The 21,093-nt window shown below is 49.7% G+C and overlaps 1 protein-coding gene across 25 annotated transcripts in view; it reads left to right on the forward strand.

Annotated features, from left to right (window-relative positions):
- TDP1 (tyrosyl-DNA phosphodiesterase 1) overlaps positions 1-13,449 on the forward strand; it is a 72,972-nt gene extending 59,523 nt beyond the window's left edge. For 13 of the 25 annotated variants that reach the window (XM_081510857.1, XM_081510870.1, XM_081510864.1 and 10 more), the window contains 2 exons: positions 8,252-8,363; positions 13,096-13,449. In XM_081510857.1, the coding sequence (XP_081366983.1) occupies positions 8,252-8,363; positions 13,096-13,169 (186 nt within the window). In that variant the 3' untranslated portion in view covers positions 13,170-13,449. Of the gene's footprint in view, positions 1-8,251; positions 8,364-8,767; positions 8,932-13,095 lie in introns of all 25 variants that reach the window. The other 12 variants (XR_014059750.1, XM_081510854.1, XM_081510852.1 and 9 more) reach the window with 2 other exon arrangements.
- Positions 13,450-21,093: the final 7,644 nt, after the last annotated feature.

Raw genomic sequence — 21,093 nt, forward strand, 5'->3', positions numbered from 1 at the left:
GGCATGTGGGATTTCGTTCCCTGACCAGGGGTCAAACCAGGGCCCCCTGCACTGGGAGTGCGGAGTCTTTAACAGCTGGATCACAAGGAAGTCCCTTCTGCAGCTTTTAAATGCGTGAATCAGTAAACACAACATTTTGAGGTTAACCTAACTTGCCATAGAGCGTGGAGTCAGCAGCTTTCTCTTTGATCAGGAACACTTTCAGGACCTTTGGGGATTAATGTCAAGATACATTGGACTGTGCTCCCCTTGGCTGTTATTGCTCACAGTAGGTGCTTAACAAATGTTTGTTCAGTGAAGACTTTATTCCTTTACGGTCTGACTTCAGCCTTCCACTTTTATAATGTTTTTTGAGTTGTCCCTTTTGCCATGGCAGTCTGAATGCAGGTTGGGAGAGGATTTCCAGATACAGATCATTTCAGAAGGGAGTGAGTTTATTAAGAACGAAGAGCAAAGATAAAGCAGGCACTGCAAGTGCAGGGGGCCACCACCTCCTGACAGGCCAGGGAGAGTTGGCACTTTTGTGGGTTAGTAGCCAACTTTTATGCCTTAAGACAAAGAAAATTCCTGCTGGCAGATCGTCATTAGGTGATTGGTTGGGGCCCTATACAATGACTACCAGGGTGAGCATTTCCACCTAATGTGGGGTCAGGAGACCTGCTGGTGATGATCAGAGGAGGTTTTGGCCGTGGTTACAAAGGAGCCCAGTCGGCTTCAGGGGCGACCTTGGTCCTGGTCTCTGCTTTTGTGGCCGTGGGGTAAGGCCTTGCCCCCGTGGCCTTGAGGCAGGACTCCATACCTTTAATTGAGGCATATTTAACTTTTAGGTTAGACTGATTCATCTAGGTTCAGAAAAATCTCAATATAGGAAAGATCACCTCGTGATTTCAGAGACCAGCAGCTGTGTTCTAGGCCCTCAGGCATCTGCGACTATTTCAGGGAGATACAAGTTTTCCCTCTGTGAACCTGGTGCATTTTGGTGTTTACTGAGCAGCAACATAGGCACTGACTAGGCTGCCCACCACTTCATCTAGAATTCCTCCCACCTCTGGGAATAATGCACAAACCGTCTCAGAACCACGGCCTGATGTCCTGAGCGTCCCTGCCCTTGTCCCAGGGCTGAGAGTCGGCCCAGCCCCAGGCTGACTTGCTCCTGAGCCGGCAGGTTCTCTTTCCTGTGATCAGAAGCAAAAGTGCTGCAAACAGATGCCTACCAGTGCTCAGTCTTCTCCTCTTTACTTTCTCTTTTCTCTGTTCTGGTTAAACATTTTTTATTTCTGTTGCCAAACATGGCTCTGGCTGGAAGAACTAATGAAATTTCCAAGCATCCTCACCTTAACCCTCCCCTCGCTCTCCCTACACCACCTCTGCCAACCTGCCCTGGGCCCAGCGCATGGCTCAGGGGCTCTCAGAGTTCCCCAGGAGGCCACGGCTGAGCACCACGGTTTCAGGTGATGTTTCTGTGTAACCTCTCGTGTTCTGCGCAACTAACAGGACCACGTCCTGGCCTCGCCCCGCCCCACGCCCCGCCGCTCACCAGTCCACGTCCAGTCACCACGTCCTGTCCCGTCTGCCAGGCACAGCCTCCGCTGCCCCTGCTGGTCCTGGTCTCTGCTGCCCGGGACCCATGCCATCCGCCCCTCCTCGGCTCCCGCCACCTCCTGAAGCGGTTTCTGCCCCCGTCAGGGTCTGTGTTCTCTGCCCTGAAGCCTTCCGTGGTCCAGGAGACGGCGTCCGGTGCCCTTAGTGACAGCACACGGTGTGGGGACAGCGTGCTCCTGCCGCCTCTCCCCTGCTTTCTGCACCCGCCCCCGGGCCCCACCACACAAGTGCTTGTCCGCATCCAGGGAGGTGGGCTGTGGCAGCGATGGCCGTTTTCTAGCTGTGTGACCCTCCGAGCTTGCTTTTTGCTCAGTTAGAAGTAACTCAAAAAGAGACAGAACGTAGAATTGGAGAAATTCCAAGGACAAAGAAAGGGAACTCTTGCAGAGCACGGAGTCTGAAGGTTTAGGGACTTCAGATCTGCAGGAACCAAAATGACAGGAGGGAGGTGGTTGCAGCCCCACTTACGGGCCGTGAGACTTGGCCTGTTCCTTTTTACTCCTCTGGGCTTCCTTCTTCTCCATGACGTGACAGTCATTTGAGAATGAGGAGTGGTTATGTGTAAAGTGTCTACAGCAGCGCCAGGTACTCAGCAAGTGCTGGGCCCAGGTCACAGTTAACGTAAAGTAGCATGTTAGCCCAAGCCATTCAGCGGAAGGCGAAGGCAGAGACTGCGCTTCAAGTGAACCGAAATCTTGATGTCACACCCATGATGGCGCAGTGTTAACTTTCTCTCCTTCCAGAATGTCCTCCACACTCTCATAGTCAGCCCCTCGCTTCTCAAGAGCCCGTCCCTCTCGGCCCTGCGAGGAGTACACTCCTCCACAAAGCTTTTCCAAATCCCCCAGCTGGAGGCACGGAAGGTCACATACTTCATGAAAAGCAAGAGAGCCACCTTCCTGTAACTCACCTCCTTGTCCGTCAGTGCCCCTTTGATGAAAGGTGCTCACCCCTAGGAGACCCATCTGCCACTAGCGCTCACGCAGAATTGGATACCTTGCCTAAGGTTTCACTGCTTGAGGATGCCACTCGGTTAGACGCAGCTAAAAACTTAAGTTACATCTCAAACTGAAATGTGAGCCTGCTTCTTGTTCTCTGTGATTGAGCTAAGCTGCTAAGCCTAATCCGTCACAGAGAGAACCAGCTCTTTCCCTCCCAGAACTGATGGAGGGAAAAGCCAGTAATCACTCACGCGCGGTTCATGTCCACCCTCTCACCTGGTGTCGATCACTATATTGTCACGCTGCTGCTGCTGCTGATAAGTCGCTTCAGTCGTGTCCGACTCTGTGCGACCCCATAGACAGCAGCCCACCAGGCTCTGCCGTCCCTGGGATTCTCCAGGCAAGAATACTGGAGTGGGTTGCCATTTCCTTCTCCAGTGCATGAAAGGGAAAAGTGAAAGTGAAGTCGCTCAGTTGTGTCCGACTCTTAGCGACCCCATGGACTGCAGCCTACCAGGCTCCTCCGTCCATGGGATTTTCCAGGCAAGAGTACTGGAGTGGGCTGCCATTGCTATATTGTCATAGCTATCTTCAGAGTGACCCGTGCCTGGGAGGGTGCCTTCCTCTGTTCTGTAAAATGCCAAGTGGTACCACTGTGATATATAAATGATGATAATTAGAAGACAGCCTCGAATTATTTGACATCCAGATTGAAGGGAAAAGTGGTACTTTTTAAAATATACATATATGATACCCTAGAATTTGGATCAGAGATGGCAGTCTAGGAAAAAAGCATATTGCTTCCTGTCAGATATGGGTGGCTCAAAGCTTCTGGTGTGTGAATCAGCCACCACAGAATGGCACCAGGGGCTTGAGACCTGGGTCCAAGCCAGACAGACTCATCATCCCTCACCATGCGCATCTGAGAAGGAACGCAAGTAAGCCAGGAGCTAAAGAAGAGGGAAGTCATTTTTTGCCTGAAACTCCATAAAGTTTTTGCTAATCATTAAACTGGCATCACTTCACAACCTCAGGCCTCTTTTTTTTTTTTTTTAAGATGTCAAGGGCCATGGTTTCCAGAATTTGGCTCATCCTGTCTTGTTATTCAATTGCTAAGTTGTATCTGACTCTTTGTGACCCCATAGACTGTAGCCCCTCCAGGATCCTCTGTCCATGAGATTTCCCAGGCAAGAATACTGGAGTGCGTTGCCATTTCCTTCCCCAGGGGATCTTCCCGGACCAGGGATCGAACCCACGTCTCCTGCATTGGCAGACAGTTCTTTACCCTGGACCTACCAGGGAAGTTCCATCTTGTCTTGGCCTGCCTTCATATTGCCTCTTAAATTTTCAAGAAATTCTTCCTTTGTCTTGGCTCCCACTGGGTAAACGTGAGACAGTTTGTTCGCTTCGTGAAAGGAGCATAGGACCAGGAGTCAGAAGGGCCGTGTTCAGTGGCTGGCCTTGTTCTTATCACAGCTCTGTGGCCTTGGGCACCTAACCTCCAAATCTGTTTCCTCCTCTGTGCAATAGGAGTGACTGTATCACAGAGAACATCCTGGTATGCTTATATGAATTTACATCCACTTGCCAGTCATGGTTCTAAATAACCTCACCATCAGTTCAGTTCACTTGCTCAGTCATGTCTGACTCTTTGCAACCCCATGGACTGCAGCACACCAGGCCTCCCTGTCCACCACCAACTCCCGGAGTTTACTCAAACTCATGTCCATTGAGTCGGTGATGCCATCCAACCATCTCATCCTCTGTCATCCCCTTCTCCTGCCCTCAATCTTTCCCAGCATCAGGGTCTTTTCCAGTGAGTCAGCTCTTCGCATCAGGTGGCCAAAGTATTGGAGTTTTAGCTTCAGCATCAGTCCTTCCAATAAATATTCAGGACTGATTTCCTTTAGGATGGATTGGTGGTTGGATCTCCTTGCAGTCCAAGCCATTTATTTAATAGATGAGGAAACCCAGGCCCAGAAAAATTAAGTTGCCTAGAGTCACACAGCGATTAAGCGATATACAAAAGTTTAGTGACTGTCAAGACTGTGCTCAGATCCAGAGTGTGTTGAAGGCACGACCTGAGAAGGGACACCAGTGGCCCGGCAGCCTGCCGGGGTGGGGGCTGTGAGGGAGGTGGCCTGAGGGAGGGCGGCCGCTGGGCCTCGTCCCAAGTCCTCGGGCTCCCTGCTCCCTTCCTCCACTGCCCCGCCCCCACGTGGCCTGGTTCTTACTCCATGTCCTTCAGCCTACTTCAGACCTGTTTATTTCTGTCTCTCATCCAAATTCACCTCACTGTATGTCATCTTTTGTTGTGATGATAATCGCGCCTGCATCACCGTTACCGGCTCTAATCCACCTCACATTCCTGTTGCAACAGCTTGAGGTTTTCTGGCTCTGGCAACGCCCAGTACCATCCATTCTCCAGCCTGTGGCAGTCCACCTTTGGTGGTGGGTTAGTCGCTAAGTGGTGTCCAACTCTTTGCGACCCCATGGACTGTAGCCTGCCGGCTTCTCTGTCGGTGGGATTTCCCAGGCAGAGATACTAGAGTGGGCTGCCGTGTCCACCTTTACAGTGGAACTTACTTGCTCAGAAAACCTTCTGCAACTCCTCACTGTACATCACAGTAAAGGCCACTCTCTCACCAGGGTCCTGCGACACCCCGGGTTGTAAGTGAAGGATAACCAGCCGAAACTTGCTTCAGGCAGGGCTGAATCCAGAGGTCTGGGCGGTGTCATTGGGGTTTATTTCTCCTAAGGCCCGTTCTAATGTTCTGTTTGAAGGACAGGAAGCTCGGTCCCCACCCCCGGCAGCTCAGGGCTCATCCCTTGCCAGACTGTTGCAAGTTGTTGGCTTCCATAGCCCCGAGGGTGGGCTCTTGTCTAACACTCAGAAATGCATTGTCCGAGGAGACACCCGTGCTGACCAAGCAAGAGACCTTATTGGGAAGGGGTGCCCGGGTGCAGAGCAGGAGGGTGAGGGAACCTACAAGGACTGCTCTGCCACCTGGCTCACCGTCTTGGCCTTTATGGTGACTGTGTTAGTTTCCAGGTTGTCTCTGGCCAGTCACTCTGACTCAGGGTCCTTCCTGGCGGCACAATCGTTACTCAGCCAAGATGGATTCCAGCACAGAGGATTCTGGGAGGTTGATAGACATTTGGACTGAAGTCTCCTCGCTCCTTTTGACCTTTCCCAAATTCTTCCAGTCCGGGTAGCTTGTTAGTTCTGCATTCCCTGCCCGGACCCCTTGTAATAAGATAACTTATGCAAGGGCTGACTCTCGTGCCCAACCAGGGTGGGCAGTTTCAGTCAGTGGTTCCTGTAGCGAGATGAGCTCCCCAGAGAACGGTGGTCTCTTCCCCGCATCCCTGACTCAGGCCACGTGCCCATCGCTGTGGCGAGGAGACGGGCCCATTCAACAGGGAGAAGCCGCAGGTGTCCACGCTGCTCCCCATTCAAAGCCTTCTCCAGCCTGCCTCACCTCGCCTCCCTCACCATCCCCTGCAGGGCCTTCAGTCAGGCTGGCCTCCCTGGTGTGGTTCCCTGCCAGCTCTCCGTTTATCTTAATTATATCAACTTTTCAAGGTCCAGCAAAAATATTTTCTGTGGAGCCTTTTCTTAACCGACCACCATTAGGAGATCATTTCTTCCTTTTCTGCGCAGAGCCTGCCTGTGTCTCACGTGTTGCCTTTCAGCTTTCCTCAAGGCAGGCTCTGCGTCTCACGTGTTGCCTTTCAGCTTTCCTCACCAGCGTCTGGAGCGGGCCGTCACCCCTCCCTCCCTGCACGTCCTCTCCTGCCCGCAGCGCTTCCCTGCGCCTATAAAGTAAGCAGGGAGGTCCTTTAACCCCATTTTTGCAGCTCAGCATTTCTTGACCATCAACTATGCATCAAGGCTTGCACTGGGTGTTGAAGTGAGATTCATTAATGCAATAACATCCAGAAGATTGGGGCATCCCAGGAGTTGCAGGTGGTAAAGAATCTACCTGCCAATGCAGGAAATGCAGTTTCAGTCCCTGGGTGGGGAAGATCCCCTGGAGGAGGGCGTGGAAACACACTTCAGTAGTCTTGCCTGGAAAATCCCATGGACCGAGGAATGTGGCAGAGTCAGACATGACTGAGCACACATCTAGAAGGGTATTGTTCCCATTTTACAAATGAGGAAACTGAGGCCTAGAGAATAAGTGGCCCAGTACCCCACTGCGACCGTAGTTTTTAGTTCCTCTCACACACAAGTTCTTTGCCGCCTCTGGACCATTGGGGATTCTGTGCTCTCCTCCTGGACCCAGTCTCACCTGACCAAACAGAGTTCCCCTTTCAAAGTTTAATTAAAATGTCGCCTTCCTAGGGAGGCTTCTGCTGAGCACGCCTCCCCGACAAATCTAAAGCTGCTGCTGCTGCTGCTGCTAAGTCGCTTCAGTCGTGTCCGACTCTGTGCAACCCCATAGACGACAGCCCACCAGGCTCCCCCGTCCCTGGGATTCTCCAGGCAAGAGTACTGGAGTGGGGTGCCACTGCCTTCTCCGAAATCTAAAGCAGGCCTGCTATTTCCTAGGGCTCCTCAGTGGTTATTCATAGTACCTATCACAAACTGTAATTATTTACTTCTATAAATGTGTTTGTGTAATGTCTCCCCACTAGACTGTACATCCCGTGAGAACAGGGTTGTGACAGTGGTGGGGACTCATGTACACTGAGAACAGGCTGACCCAGAAGAGGCGCTCAAGGAGCCGTGAGTGGGGCGGATGTACGCAGCCTGAGCCACTCACGCCGCCCTTAGCACCACGCAGACTCAGCTCGGGTGGCCCGAAGGCCAGGCCCACACGGCGCTGCCGCCTGCCATGCCCTCCCCTGTGCCCGGGGAGGAGCTGTGTGCCCACCAGCATAGGGACTGCAGGCCTAGCACTTCGTATGGGTTCCGGAGACAGCCTCGTTTGATCTGTGGGTGTCTAGGATGACAAGGAGCAGTATGAGTGTGAACAGTGGCCAGAGGAATGAGGCAGAAACAGCGTGCTGGGGTCATCGGGGAAGGGGCCGGGAGATGGTCGGGGTGGGGAGGGCCCAGCTGACCTCCGAGGCCCCCACATGGCGGGCAGGCCCCGTGTGAGGAGGCAGGAGCAGTGTGAACACCGGCCCGGGTGTGGCGCCTGGCCTTGCATCCCGATCAGGATCCAAAGTTAATACTACCGTCTTCTGGAGTTCTTAGAATCAACCTTCATTTGGGTGGGTTCTGTTGAGTTCTCACTGTTGCATTCCTATCCCATTATCTTGGACACTTTCATTATACGTGAAAGCAACTTTTATACCTCACCAGAGTGAGCAGCCCATTACTACAGCAATATTGAAGTATTTTATATAAAGAAATATTTTATAGTATCGTCTACATACTCCCTGTTGCTGTAGACAGAGATTGGTAGAAATGGGCTCTAACAGCCAAAATTTTTTTCTCTCCTGTATCTTTATATACTTTATTAAACTTTTGCAAGCTTTGCTGTAATTTATTTTCTGAAACTTGGATATCTCATTTTTAGGAAAGAGTAATTTGCGGAGTGTCATAAATATATTTGACCTAACCAATATCAGAGAAGGCTCTGAAACAGTCACAAAAATAGCTCTGAATTTTGTTGTGAGCATCATAAAAATATAATTGCATCTTGGGACCTTCTTCCAGAAAATGAGATGCAATTATAGATTCTGTGTGTCTGCAGGGCCTGGACAGTTTCAAAGTGAAACAGAAATTCTTCTCCGGGAGCAGCCAGGAGCCCACTGCCTCCTTCCCTGTGCCGTATGACCTGCCTCCAGAGCTGTACGGAGACAGAGGTGAGACCCTGGGGGCATAGAAGCTCGGGTGTTAGTGCCAGCGCAGAGACGACAGCGCTCAGGGAGAGCCGTGGGTGGGCTCTCGGCAGGAGCCTGGCCAGTGGGCTGCTCTGGGAGCACAGGTTCGCTGCCCCGTCCACGGCCCCGGAGACGCGGCTCTCAAGCCACTGGGTCTCAGAGTCCCTGTGCCCTGGCTACTCAAGGACCACAGACAGCTCTCCTTCACACAGGTTTCTGTGGCTGTTGATATTTGTCATATCAGAAATTAAAGCCAATAAATTTTAAAGTACTTATTGACTTATTCTAAAATAATAATAAGCCCGTTGTTATATTTAAAAATATCTAACATGACTGTTCGCCAGTTCAGGTTAGTTTGGAAGATGGCCTTGTTTCCCGTTTTGCAGACTCGTTTCCTGTCTGCGTTAATGGCTGGGTTCTCATCGCTGCTTCGTGCGCTGTTACCTGTGTCGGGCAGCCTCTGTACACCCAGGCAGCAGTGGCCAGTGATGACTTAATGTAGGATGACCATCGTTTTGACTTTACAGGTGTACCCCCACCCCCTTGAAAGGTAGGTCCCCAAGTTCACCCTCTGAAAACTGCTGTGCTGGGAGAGGACTTTGCAAGAGGAAGTCAGTGGCGTCTTGGTGTGGGTTCCCAGTGTTCTGGAGGTTGCCCGGGGTGGGCGGCCCCACCAGCCCCAGAGCCGCTTCTCTCAGCCCCGGAAAGTCTGGCTTTGAGGCAAGTTCATGCTTCACCAGGCTCACGCAGGGGGAGATGTACAGTCAGGATGGGGCAGATCCTATGTCGCCACAGCTGTTGTATTTTCCCCTGGAGGGTAGACGTCTACTGGGGTAGCCAAATTATAGTCCATGGTTTTGAGCAAATGCTAAATGTGAACAGGGCAAGTTTGAGTTTTAATTGGAAAGTGTTAATGACATCGTCCCATTAATACTGCAAAACCTCTGGTTCCCTAATGGGGTCCGCCTTGCCTGGTGGGTCCCTTCCTTCCGTGATCAAGACTGGTTGGGGTCTAGCCGCCTCCCACCCTCACTCACTCTTGGCTTTCGTGGGGAGCCCAGCCTGCCCTTCTGATGGCTCCTTTCTCAGGTTATCTGGGCCCGTCGGACAAAGCCCCTCCTGCCTCACACAGCTGGCTTCACCTCCCTCTGGTCACAGGGGCAGCTTCCAAAGCCATTCCTGTCCCCTTCCTTCCGAGCCGTGTGTATTTTTCTGAGCCCTTTAAGTGTGTTGTTGTAAATTCACCGTATTTGTTTTTCACTAGCAAGAGGTTCTATCAAAATTTCAAGGAATCTGTGACGACTCCTCCCCACCTCCAGCTCACAGAGGGAAAACACCGCTTTAGATCTAGGTGTTTATGCGCCAGCCTGACAGCTTATCACGTGACCTTGGGTGGCGATTTGCCTTCTCTAGGCCTTAGTGTCTCCATTTGCAAAATGTGCAAATAAGGGCACGCAGCTCACTGCTGAAGAGTGAGAGAGGGTCTCGAAAGCGTCTAACCCGTGTCCAGCTCAGAACTAGCATCCGGTTACTGTTAGCCACTGTTTCTGGTACTTAAAATGTCTGATGCGGTTATAACAGGGAGCGGATGGTCGTTCTCTCCCCCTCCCCTGATGAGCTGACAGAGCCTGACCCAGGACGTGACCTGATGCCCTCCTTCCCCTGCTGGCTTCAGGCTGCGCCTTTGTCTTTTCTCCTTTCTCTTGTTTTTCCGTTCCATTCCCTCCTTCCTGCCCCCCAACCTCCCAGTTCTGAATAAACATATTGGTGGTGGGGAAGACCCAGTGTGATGATGGTCTTAGGCTTAGCCTCCCGGACTAAGCGTGTGCTTGGCTTTGGGCCTTGGGCACTGTCTTGACAAAGGGGCACATTGCCAGGCCTGGCCCAGACCTTCTGAAACAAGCTCTCCAGCGGTGGGTCCCAGAAAAACGTGCCAGCAGTTCCCAGTCAGCCCAGACAGGGAACCGTGGTGCAGACACAGTGAGGGTCAGCATCCCAGCAGCAGGGCGCGCCCAGGTCTGCCTTCCCTCTGGACTGTAACCTGGAGAGGCCCTCGGCTTTGTCTAGCAGGGTGGTAGTGTTGAATCACTCAGTCGTGTCAGACTCTCTTGCGACCCCACCAGGCTCCTCTGTCCATGGGACTTCCCAGGCAACAATCCTGGAGTGAGTTGCCATTCCCTTCTCCAAAGGATCTTCCTGACCCAGGGATTGAACCCACATCTCCTTTATTGGTAGGCAGATTGTTTACCACTCAGCCAACTGGGAAGCCCATCTAGCAGAGTACAGGCACCTAACCAGCACTAACAAGTATTTTATGTACACACATGACTGTATCATGAGGCATGTTCTCTCATGGGGCAGTTGAGGAGGTTTGCCTAAAACAGGCCTTCATCTAAGCCAGTGAGTGGTAATGCTGACTTCTAGTAGTGATGGGTAAAAACCCAGCAGAATCACAACCCCACCACCACCTCCCTGTCGGCATTTTTGTGTGTGTGGCTTTCCCCCAAGGTTGTGGAGGGCCTTCCAGCAGGCATGGGAAAGGATCCGCCCAAGAAATAGACATTTGTTTATTTATGAAACAGAGCATGATATTTGCCAGGCGGTGGTTTCCAGGTCCTCACTTGGACATTACTGGCTTATCTTGAAGGACAGGAATACAGTCACCGTTGGTGTCCACAAGGGGTGGCTCCAGGTCCCCCCTGGATACAAAATCCTCAGATGCTCCAATCCCATGACAAGCCCTCTATGTCCCCAACTCCACATCCCCAGATTCAACCAACCCCTGATCGTGTAGTATGTATTTATTGAAAAAAAAACCGGCACATAAGTGGACCCGCACATTTCAGACCCAGGTTGTTCGAGGGTGCGCTGTAAATGCAGTGGTGGTCTTCAGTTACTAGGAAATGTCTGTGTATCACAGATGCTGCACTGGTGAGAATCTCTTGAATAGCTGTTCACACAGCAAGGGTCAGAGTGTCTCCTGCCTGGGGGCTGAAGCACAGCTGCTGTCGCCCCACAGAGCAGTTTGCAGGGAAGGAGGAGAAAGCACAGGGACGAGCAGGCGCAGAAGAGGGTGCTCGAGGGCAGGAGAGCGGCCAGTGAGCAGCCGGGAGTCAGGCCTCCAGCCCTGCTAGCCCCCTGCCTCTTAAGGAAATTAACAGAGAGCGTGGTTTCCTGCTTTCAAACCGTCTGGAGGCCAAAGGCTAGAGAGCAGGGTTCTGATCACGTGCTGCCACCCTGGGCATTCTTTCGCTGCTCCTGCTGCTGGGAGCCGCTGTTTGCACGTTCCCTCTGTGATTATTCAACACAAACGGCGAGGCTGGGCGGTGTGAGCAGCAGATGCCATTGTTAGCCGGGCCAGCCTCCCAGCTGCCATCTGCCTCTGCTCAGGAAGAGCCAGTGCCTCCCCCAGGGGCGGCTGGCTGGTTCTCAGCCGACCTGCCGAGGGAGCGCTCCGCCCTTGAGGCTTGTTCCATCACTCGTGTTTCTCAGAACAGTTGCGGGGGGGGCGGATTTTTAGTCCTTGCAATGTATTTGCACCCTACCCAAGGCAGCTCACTCCAGTATTCTTGCCTGGAGATTCCGTGGACAGAGGAGCCTGATGGGCTATAGTCCATGGGGTCACAAAGAGTCAGACATGACTGAGCAACTTACACTTCCATATTATTTTGATTCTTTTGGAAGAAAAACTTCACATTTATTGAACACCTACAATATGCCGGAAACGAGCTTCCCAGTCATTCTCGCATTCATACTTCACAGTAATCCTGGGAGGTTGCGAGTGTAATTAGCTCCCACTTCACAGACAGGGAACCGGAGACCAAGATCCACAAGCCTTCCCCAGGCCTCAGACAAAGGCGAAGGCAGGGTTTGAACCTGGTCTTCTTTCCGTCATATCAGCACCGTTGCAAGGCCTGTTGCTTTCCTCGATGTGGGTCTACAGTCATTATACAGAGATCTTCATGGCCCATCGGTCACTAGCCTTAAGTTACAGAACAAAACCATTTCAGGGATATGATTCTGGGCCGCTTGGTTCTATGTGACCATGCCCAGCTGAGAGCAGAAAAGTGGCCCTTGACTGTCCGCATTGTCACTGTTGGTTTCTCCAGCTTCTCGAAGAAAATAAGAGCCACCCTCCTTTGTTAGGTTCTCTCTGCGTGGATGGAACACGGCATCTTGCACAATTCATAAGTTTATCTCATTAATGGGCTTCCCTGGTGGCTCAGTGGTGAAGAATCTGCCTGCCAATGCAGGAATGTGGGTTCATTTCCTCGGTTGGGAAGATCCCCTGGAGAAGAAAATGGCAGCCTGCTCCAGTCCTCTTGCCTGGGAAATCCCGTGGACAGAGGAGCCTGGTGGGCTGCAGTCCATGGGGTTGTGAAAGAATAGGACACAACTTAGCAACTAAACAGCAACAGTATCTCATTCAATCCTACTGGCAGCTCCACGTCTTAGGTGCAGATAAGGAAACTGAGGTGCAGAGGTGAAGGGACTTGTGAGCCTTGGGGCAAGCCAGCATTTGCCCAGGGGTCCACGCTCCCGTGTCTTAACGCGAACCTTTACTGAAAGGTCCTACCCAAAAGGGCTCAGTTCAGAAAGGGCTCTTGTGATATGTCAACTCCAGCCCGTGAGTGACTTCATCCTATCAGGTGAGTGGATTTTCTGTAATCCTATTCAAATAAGTATTATACTCATGTAATTTTTTTTCGCCCAGATCGACCATGGATTTGGAACATCCCTTATGTCAAAGCACCTGATACACACGGGAACATGTGGGTTCCCTCCTGAGAGCAGGAGAGCTCTGTGAAGTCGACAGAGCTGTAAGCGGTAAGCTGGCAGAGCTGTGAGGCCTGAGCCCCAAACACGGGATGGCCTTGTTTGTAATGGGTGTTCACTTCCCTTAATGTTTTATCAGCCCCCTTACAAAACTCTGCAAAGTCAGTCTTTCAGATGTGAATGTTGGTTATGCTTTCAATGGTCATTGTTAACATTCTCACTTGAAAAAAAATTGTATATTTTCTTAACTCCCTTTTCTATGCCTTGGAATAAAAGCTATTAAACTTCCCCATATTAAAGGAATATATATAGATAGATGCAAAATGAAGGAAGGTTGACATTATGAGTTGTGCTCTGTTGGGAAGGGTGCCCCTGATTCAGCTGAAACTTCCCAGAGCAGGTGTGTGACCCATCCCCCCGTCCCCTCAGCTCTCTGGGTGTGTGTCACTGAGGCCCACGAGGCTCCCCGGACGCCACACGCCTACTGCGGTCGTCATCCGGCAGCTTCCCCGCGACACCTCATACTCCTGGCTCACAGGCCAGCTCCTGCCTGCCCTGTCGTCAGCCATCCCCACAAACGCCCAGAAAAGAGAGCTCGCAGGCGCCTAGCAAAGCATACAAGTATTTCACTCACAAGAGTCCCTGAAGGGGGCCTGACAGGGTGCTCTCAATCCACCAGGGAGGGGGCCGAGGCCCAGAAAGGTTCAGGGCACCTGTGGGACTCCAGCCGCCGGGTCAGCGCCACGGGCGTCTCCGTGCTTCTCGTCCAAGTGCCCTTCGTGGGCGGGAACCGCGCTCCCCTCAGACCACCCGGGGCCTCCTGGGTCCCTCTGTGTGGGGCTCCTTTCCAGTGGTCCTCAGCCTCTTTGTCCTGTAACTTAGAATGCAGCTGATTGTTAATTCTGGAAGATTCTTCTTTTTAAGATGCTCGTTTTTCAGACTGTTCCTCAGAGGCCGACAGTGTTCACCTCAGAAGTGGGGTGGGGGTAGGTACTGTGGCAGGAGGCGGCTGGGCAGGCAGGGACGGGGCCTCCTGCCTCCTCCTTCCCCGGCAGAGAAGGCCTCCTTCACCTCTCATCTTTTGGGTTCTGGGATATCATCTGGGTTTTGTGTTTTGTTTTGTTTTGCATTCTGCTTAAAAACATAAAGTTGAAAAGCCACTGAATTCATTTAACCAGTTCCTTCCATTGGTAAGAAAAGTAAGGCTTAAGCCTTTTTGGAACCTGCCTTCTGCTTTAAGGAAACGGAAGCCCTGTATCAGATTTGAACCCAGCAGCAGCCCTGGGCTTGCAGTAAAGGCTGATGTGATGATGAGACCAGCCCAGAATGGGAACCCAGCCATCAGAGTGGGCATCCAGAGGACTGTGGTCGACCACCCATGATGCTCGCCAGCATGGTGGTCCGCCCTGGGTGGGGGTGGGTTCAGTGCAAGGCTCCAGGCAGCACCGGACAAGCCACCCAGCCAGGGAGCATCAGAGCTTCAGGCCAGTCATTCCAGAGGAAAGAAAACCTCTTTCCCAGTGGTGCGGGCCAAAGCCCCTTGTGGCATCTGATTGTCCAGGCTGAGTCACGTGTTCATTAGAATTGTCCAGCCCCTGCTCTCTTCCCTCCACCCTGTGAGACCTCAGGCAAGTCACATGATCCCTCTGAGTCTTCCTTTTCTCATCTCTTAAGCGAGGCTAATAGCTATCCTTCCTGCCTCGTGGGATTGCTGTAAGAATCACATGAAATGGTGTTCCTGAGCACGGGCAGGAGCTCTGTCAGTGTAAATCGGGATGATTCTTGATGAGTACCAAGCTGGCAGTCTCGCCCTGCGGCATTTAGAGAATGGTAACTCGAGGGTCAAAACCCATGCCTTCTGAAAAATTAATTACTTCCTGCCAATACCACTCCTGCCCACACTACCACAGGTGGGTTTTTCTGAAAGATGGGGGAGATTGAAAAGTCCTGGCTGCAGCCGGGTGGCGACGAGGCCTCTGGATTCCAGGCGAAGGGGGCTCTGTCTACAGAGGAGACTGTGTCCCGGGACCCCTTTGTCCCAGAGCCCAGCCTCTCAGCTCTGAACAGAGTGCTGCATGCTCTGCAGACTGCACGCTTCCTGCCCTGAAAGCACAGATCCACGCTGCCTGCTGCCTCCGGAGAGGGGTCCTCATGGAGGCAGACTGGGACTGAGGCTGGGGTCGGGGGTCCACGTTCAGGGGACCCCACGGGTGATTGGACACCCGAGCCCTGGGAGGAAGTCCGGTTTACAAACGAAGAAACTGCGGCTCAGAGATCTGTGAACCGCCTGAGGCCGCCGTGAAGACGGGGAGGGAGTTCTCGCTTCCTGCATGCCTCGGGCACCTTTGTGCTCCCACTGGCAGAGTCTTCCTTAAGAGGCAGGAGTGAACCCTGTGATTCCACGAGCCACTTCCCGCCTCTGGAAACAGCCTGGGCCCTGTGAGGAGCCGGCCTGAGCCCCGACTCCACTCTTCCATGCCGGTCTTCTCTGGCATCTCAGGACACACTTGGCACTGAGCGGCCTCTCCTCCGCGTCTCTAGTTCCTGCTCCTGCCCACGGTGCACTGGGTGGCCTTACAAATAAGTGCAGGTGTGGGGAGAGAGGTTGGCAGCAGCGGGAACTCGGGCGGTGACGGAAGGGTTTCTATCATGATTGTGGCTTTAGTTACACTTTACGAAACCCCTTGAATTATGCGCCAAATTGGTCATTTTATTGTACGTAAATTATAACCCAGTAAAGCTGCTTTTTAAAAACTCGAAGAATACACAAGTTCAGATATGTGCACTGTGTGAAAATTATACATCAAAAAGAAAAAAAAAAAAACAGTTGTTGAACTCTAAATATAAACTCTAAAGTACTTGAGGGCAAGTATATTGATCGCAGTTTATTTTAAAATGCTTTAAAATAAGATATATTAAAGGATGAATAGATATATGGTAAAATATAGGAAAATGTGTACAATCTAGATTGCTGCTCTAAAATTCTTTCAACTTTGGTACATGTTTGAAATTTCATTATCAAATGTTGTGAGGGGAGACCAAAGAAGTTCAGGTTTCTGGCAGGATGAAATAGCTGCTACTGAACCCACTCTCAGAAATAAAAATAGAAGTTGTGGTGTGGAGCTTATACCAGCCAGCTACTGAAAGTGGCCAAAAGCAGGCAAAAGAAGAGAGTCAACAACTGCAAGAAAGGCACTCTACAGGGTGAATTTCCTCTTTTTGCACCACTTCTGGCCTGAGGTCAGGTCTTAGTCTGCACCATACAAGGCACGTAAACCTCCAGTGAAAAATCTACAGTCTTTGTGGCTGGAGATCCAGGGCACAGGACTTGGAGCAACTAAATAACAGAAGAGCCAGAGTGGGGATTCCCAGTTTCTCTCTGTAAACTGTTCAAATCTATGGCTGACCACTGAACCGTACATGCACCACTAAGGCTAAAAGGACTAAGCTAAAATTTGAGCTACTTCATGCTGTAGGGGCGATAATTTTACAGTTGAGTTTAGCTAACTGCCTGTTTAAAAATTATTATTTTTAGAGGAAGGTAACAGAATCCAGAATTTCTACATCAAGACTCGTGAGAGTCCCTTGGACAGCAATGAGATCAAACCAGTCAATGCTAAAGGAAATCAACCCTGAATATTCACTGATGCTCAAGTTGAAGCTCCAATACTTTGGCCACCTGATACAAAGAGCTGACTCACTGGAAAAGACTCTGATGCTAGGAAAGATTGAAGGCAGGAGGAGAAGGGGGGCAGCAGAGGAGAAGATGGTTAGATAGCATCACCAGCTCAATGGACATGAATCTGAGCAAACTCAGAGAGTGGAAGACAGAGGAGCCTGGTGTGCTGCAGTCCATGGGGTTACAAAGAGTCGGACATGACTTAGTAACTGAACAACAGCAACCAAATTATATAGAGCAGCCACTAGTCACACATGATACTTAAATTTGTTGACTTTAAAGTTAAAAATTTGGGGAGAGGGGGTGGGAATTTTGACCCCCACTTGCAAGTCTAGTAGCACCACAGCGGACTTCAGAAGAGCTTATGTATAGGATAGTCCCACCGTCACAGAAGTGATGGACAGTGTTTATCTGATCAGTTAAAACATGGAGACTGTAAGAGCTGACCAGAAAAAAGAAAAAAAAAAATCGCTGTATGCTGTCCACAGCAAATACACCTTGAATATATAAAGACACAGATAGATTGAAAGTAAATGGAAAAGATACCTTACGAATGTAAAGTAAACGAAGCTTGTGGTAACTAGGTTAATATCAGACAAAATAAACTTCAAGGCAAACGGTATTACCAGAGATAGAGACATCTCATAAAAAATGGTCCCTGCATCAGGAGGATATAATAATTATACATGCTTATATTGAGGCAGGAGACAGATGGGCCCCAGGCTGAACAATTTCTCCCCTGTGGACAGAAACTCCTTAACAGCAGAAACTCCATAAAGCAGGTTGATGGAGGAGGCTGGGCCTTGCCCAGATAGAGAGAAAAGACCACACACTCCATTCTCAAGGTTAAGGAGACCTCCCAGGCTACACATGCTCAGAAACGCTCCACAGAGGTCAACAGAAAGGAAGCATCACCTCAGAGTTAAATGATGCAGCTGCCCATAAGCCTCTTCTCTAGAACCCATCTTGGCTAAAAGATGCACACTCATGCGGGAGGATCCAGAGACAAGCCAAATACAGACTCAGAACCCTGCAAAGCAAGATGACTGGTCAAAGGAAACCTGGATAAGATGCCCCATAAAAGTGACTCAGACCACAAGGGCGAGACTCTCTCCTGGCCCACCTGTGTGCCTGTCCACACATACTGAACTGTTCCTCCAAGGAAATACTTGCTTCATTACTCTCCGTCTCTATGTGGAAATTCATTTCTACACAGCTGACGGGCCAGAGCCCTGTCACTGGCCACTGTCCCAGGTGTCTAGTGGTTAGGATTCAGCATTCTCCCTACTGCTCCCAACCTCAATCTCTGGCCAGGAACCAAAGCCCTGCTTCAAGCCGCTGCGGCTGAGGCCACCTGCGACCGATGGTAAATAACAGCTTCAAAATACGTGAGACAAAAACTGACACCCTTCAAGGAAGAAACAGACAATTCCACATAGTGCTTTTAATGCTCTCGATAATTGTTAGAATAACTAGAACAAATGTCAGTAAAGACAGCAGGCCTGAAAAACACTATCAGCAGCCTTGGCACAGTTATGGAACACTACACCCGGCAACTGCAGGATACATACTCTCTTTTTTTTGGCTGTGGTTGGCCTTGGTCGCTGCACGCACGCCTTCTCTGGTTGCGGCAGAGGGGCTCCTCTTCGTTGCAGTGCTCGGGTTTCTCCTTGCAGGGGCTTCTCTTGTAGAGCAGTGTCCCTAGCTGGGTGGGCTTCGGTCGCTGTAGCTCGAGGCTCAGTGGTCGTGGCGCAGGGGCTTAGCTGCTCTGAGGCATGTGGGATCTTCCAGGACCAGGGACCGAACCAGTGTCCCCTGCATTGCAAGGCAGACTCTCAGCTACTGGACCACCAGGGAAGCCCAGAATACATGTTCTTTTCAAGTGCATATGGTACACTCACTAAGATTATATTCTGGACCATAATACAGTCAATTTAGGAGGACTGAAACAAATCATATATGGCCCTCTGACCTGTGAATGAAAAATTTTGTTTGCCTTATCAATAACCAAGGATGTGGTAGCCGTCAAGCTGCTGCAGCCACCCCAGCGGTGACCCTGCGGGGACTCGGGGTGGGAAACAACAGGATACTGGCCCTCACAGCTCAGGCGCATGTCAAAGGGACGGTTTGAAGGAGCCCAGATGCTTACATCTTCCCAAAGAAGAGCGCTAAACTCATTAACCGGAGATGTCTGCTTTTCTTTAATTAGTGACTGAACAACAAGTAATGGTAGTCTCTTGATGTTCCACTACCTGGTTTTTACTGCAAAATTCCTGTATATCCTGGCGGCTCCCTTTCTTCTTCAGAGCAGTCCCTCAGAGCTATCTGAGAAGCTATCTCTGGGCTGAAGTCCTCAGAAAGTCTATCAAATACAATATAATTCTCAACTTTTAGGTTGTGCTTTTTTTTCTGTCAACAGAACACAGTGAAAATGTTAGGAATAATTTGTTTTAAGAAATAGATTTTTAAAACAAGTAACAATACATGGCTAAATTATTTGTAGGTCACAGGAGAAAAAAATCAGAAAATATTTTCAATAAAATGATCTAAAAATACAACATACCAAAATTTTTAGGGTGCAGCTAGCCCAGGACTAATGAGGTTTATAGTTGAAAACTGCTAACATTAGAAAAGGATTTTAGATCTAAAATTTGTGATCTAATAATCCACTAATAGGAAGTTGGAGAAAACAAAAAGTAAACCCAAAAGGAAGTAGAAGAATGAAAATAGAGGAGTGGAAATACTACATTAAATTTATTCCAGAAATGCAAGGTTGGTTTGACATTAGAAAAGCAATAGATGAAATCCAAGATATTAATAAAGGAGAAAATTATATGATCACTGCTAAGTCGCATCAGTTGTGTAAGCATTTGATACAATTCACTCATTCATGTTTTATTATTTTAAAAAACTCAGAAACAAAAGATACTTTCTCAACCTGATAAAGGGTATCTATGAAAAACCGACACTGTAGTTAATGCAGCAAAACTAAAGGCTTTCTCTGAGATCATGAACAAGACAAGATGTTTGCTTCCACCTCTTCTATTCAACATTATACTGAGGTCCTGGTCATTGCACCATAAAAATAAAAAAAAGTATCAAAAAAGAAGCAAAACTCTATTTTGGATAACATGGTAATTTACATAGAAAATCCTAAAGGAATCAACTACTCAGTTCAGTTCAGTCGCTCAGTCATGTCCGACTCTTTGCAACCCCATGAACCGCAGCACGCCAGGCCTCCCTATCCATCACCAACTCCCAGAGTCTACCCAAACCCATGTCCATCGAGTTAGTGATGCCATCCAACCGTCTTGTCCTCTGTCGTCCCCTTCTCCTCCCATCTGCAATCTTTCCCAGCATCAGGGTCTTTTCAGATGAGTCAGTTCTTCCCATCAGGTGGCCAATATATTGGAGTTTCAGCTTCAACATCAGTCCTTCCAATGAACACCCAGGACTGATCTCCTTTAGGATGGACTGGTTGGATCTCCTTGCAGTCCAAGGGACTCTCAAGAGTCTTCTCCAACACCACAGTTTAAAAGCATCAGTTCTTCAGTGCTCAGCTTTCTTCACCATCCAACTCTCACATCCATACATGACCACTGGAAAAACCATAGCCTTGACTAGACGGACGTTTGTTGGCAAAGTAATATCTTTGCTTTTGAATATGTTGCCTAGGTTGGTCATAACTTTCCTTCCAAGGAATAAGCGTCTTTTAATTTCATGGCTGCAGTCACCATCTGCAGTGATTTTGGAACCCAGAAAAATAAAATCTGACACTGTTTCCATTGTTTCCCCATCTATTTGCCATGAAGTGATGGGACCAAATGCCATGATCTTAGTTTTCTGAATGTTGAGCTTTAAGCCAACTTTTTCACTCTCCTCTTTCACTTTCATCAAGAGGCCCTTTAGTTCTTCTTCACTTTCTGCCATAAGGGTGGTGTCATCTCCTCAACTAATGCATAAATTTAGCAAGGTTGCAGGAACCAATTTGCAAAAATCATTTATATTTTTATATACTACAGCAAACATCTACAAAATAGAATCTTGATATTTCATTTGCAACTGCATCAAAACCCCAAAATACTTTAGAATGAATTTACAAAAGATGTACAAGATCTCTACATGAAAATTTTCCAAGACTGACATAAATTGAGGGCTATACCTCATTCATGAATTAAGATATCAGTTCTCCCTAAAATAGATTCAACACAATCCTAATTAAGATCTCACAAGTTTTTTTCTGGTGAAATTAACAAG

This window comes from Giraffa tippelskirchi, chromosome 7 (assembly GCF_054371585.1).
Source record: "Giraffa tippelskirchi isolate mGirTip1 chromosome 7, T2T-mGirTip1v1.2.pri, whole genome shotgun sequence".
Lineage (NCBI taxonomy): Eukaryota > Metazoa > Chordata > Mammalia > Artiodactyla > Giraffidae > Giraffa > Giraffa tippelskirchi.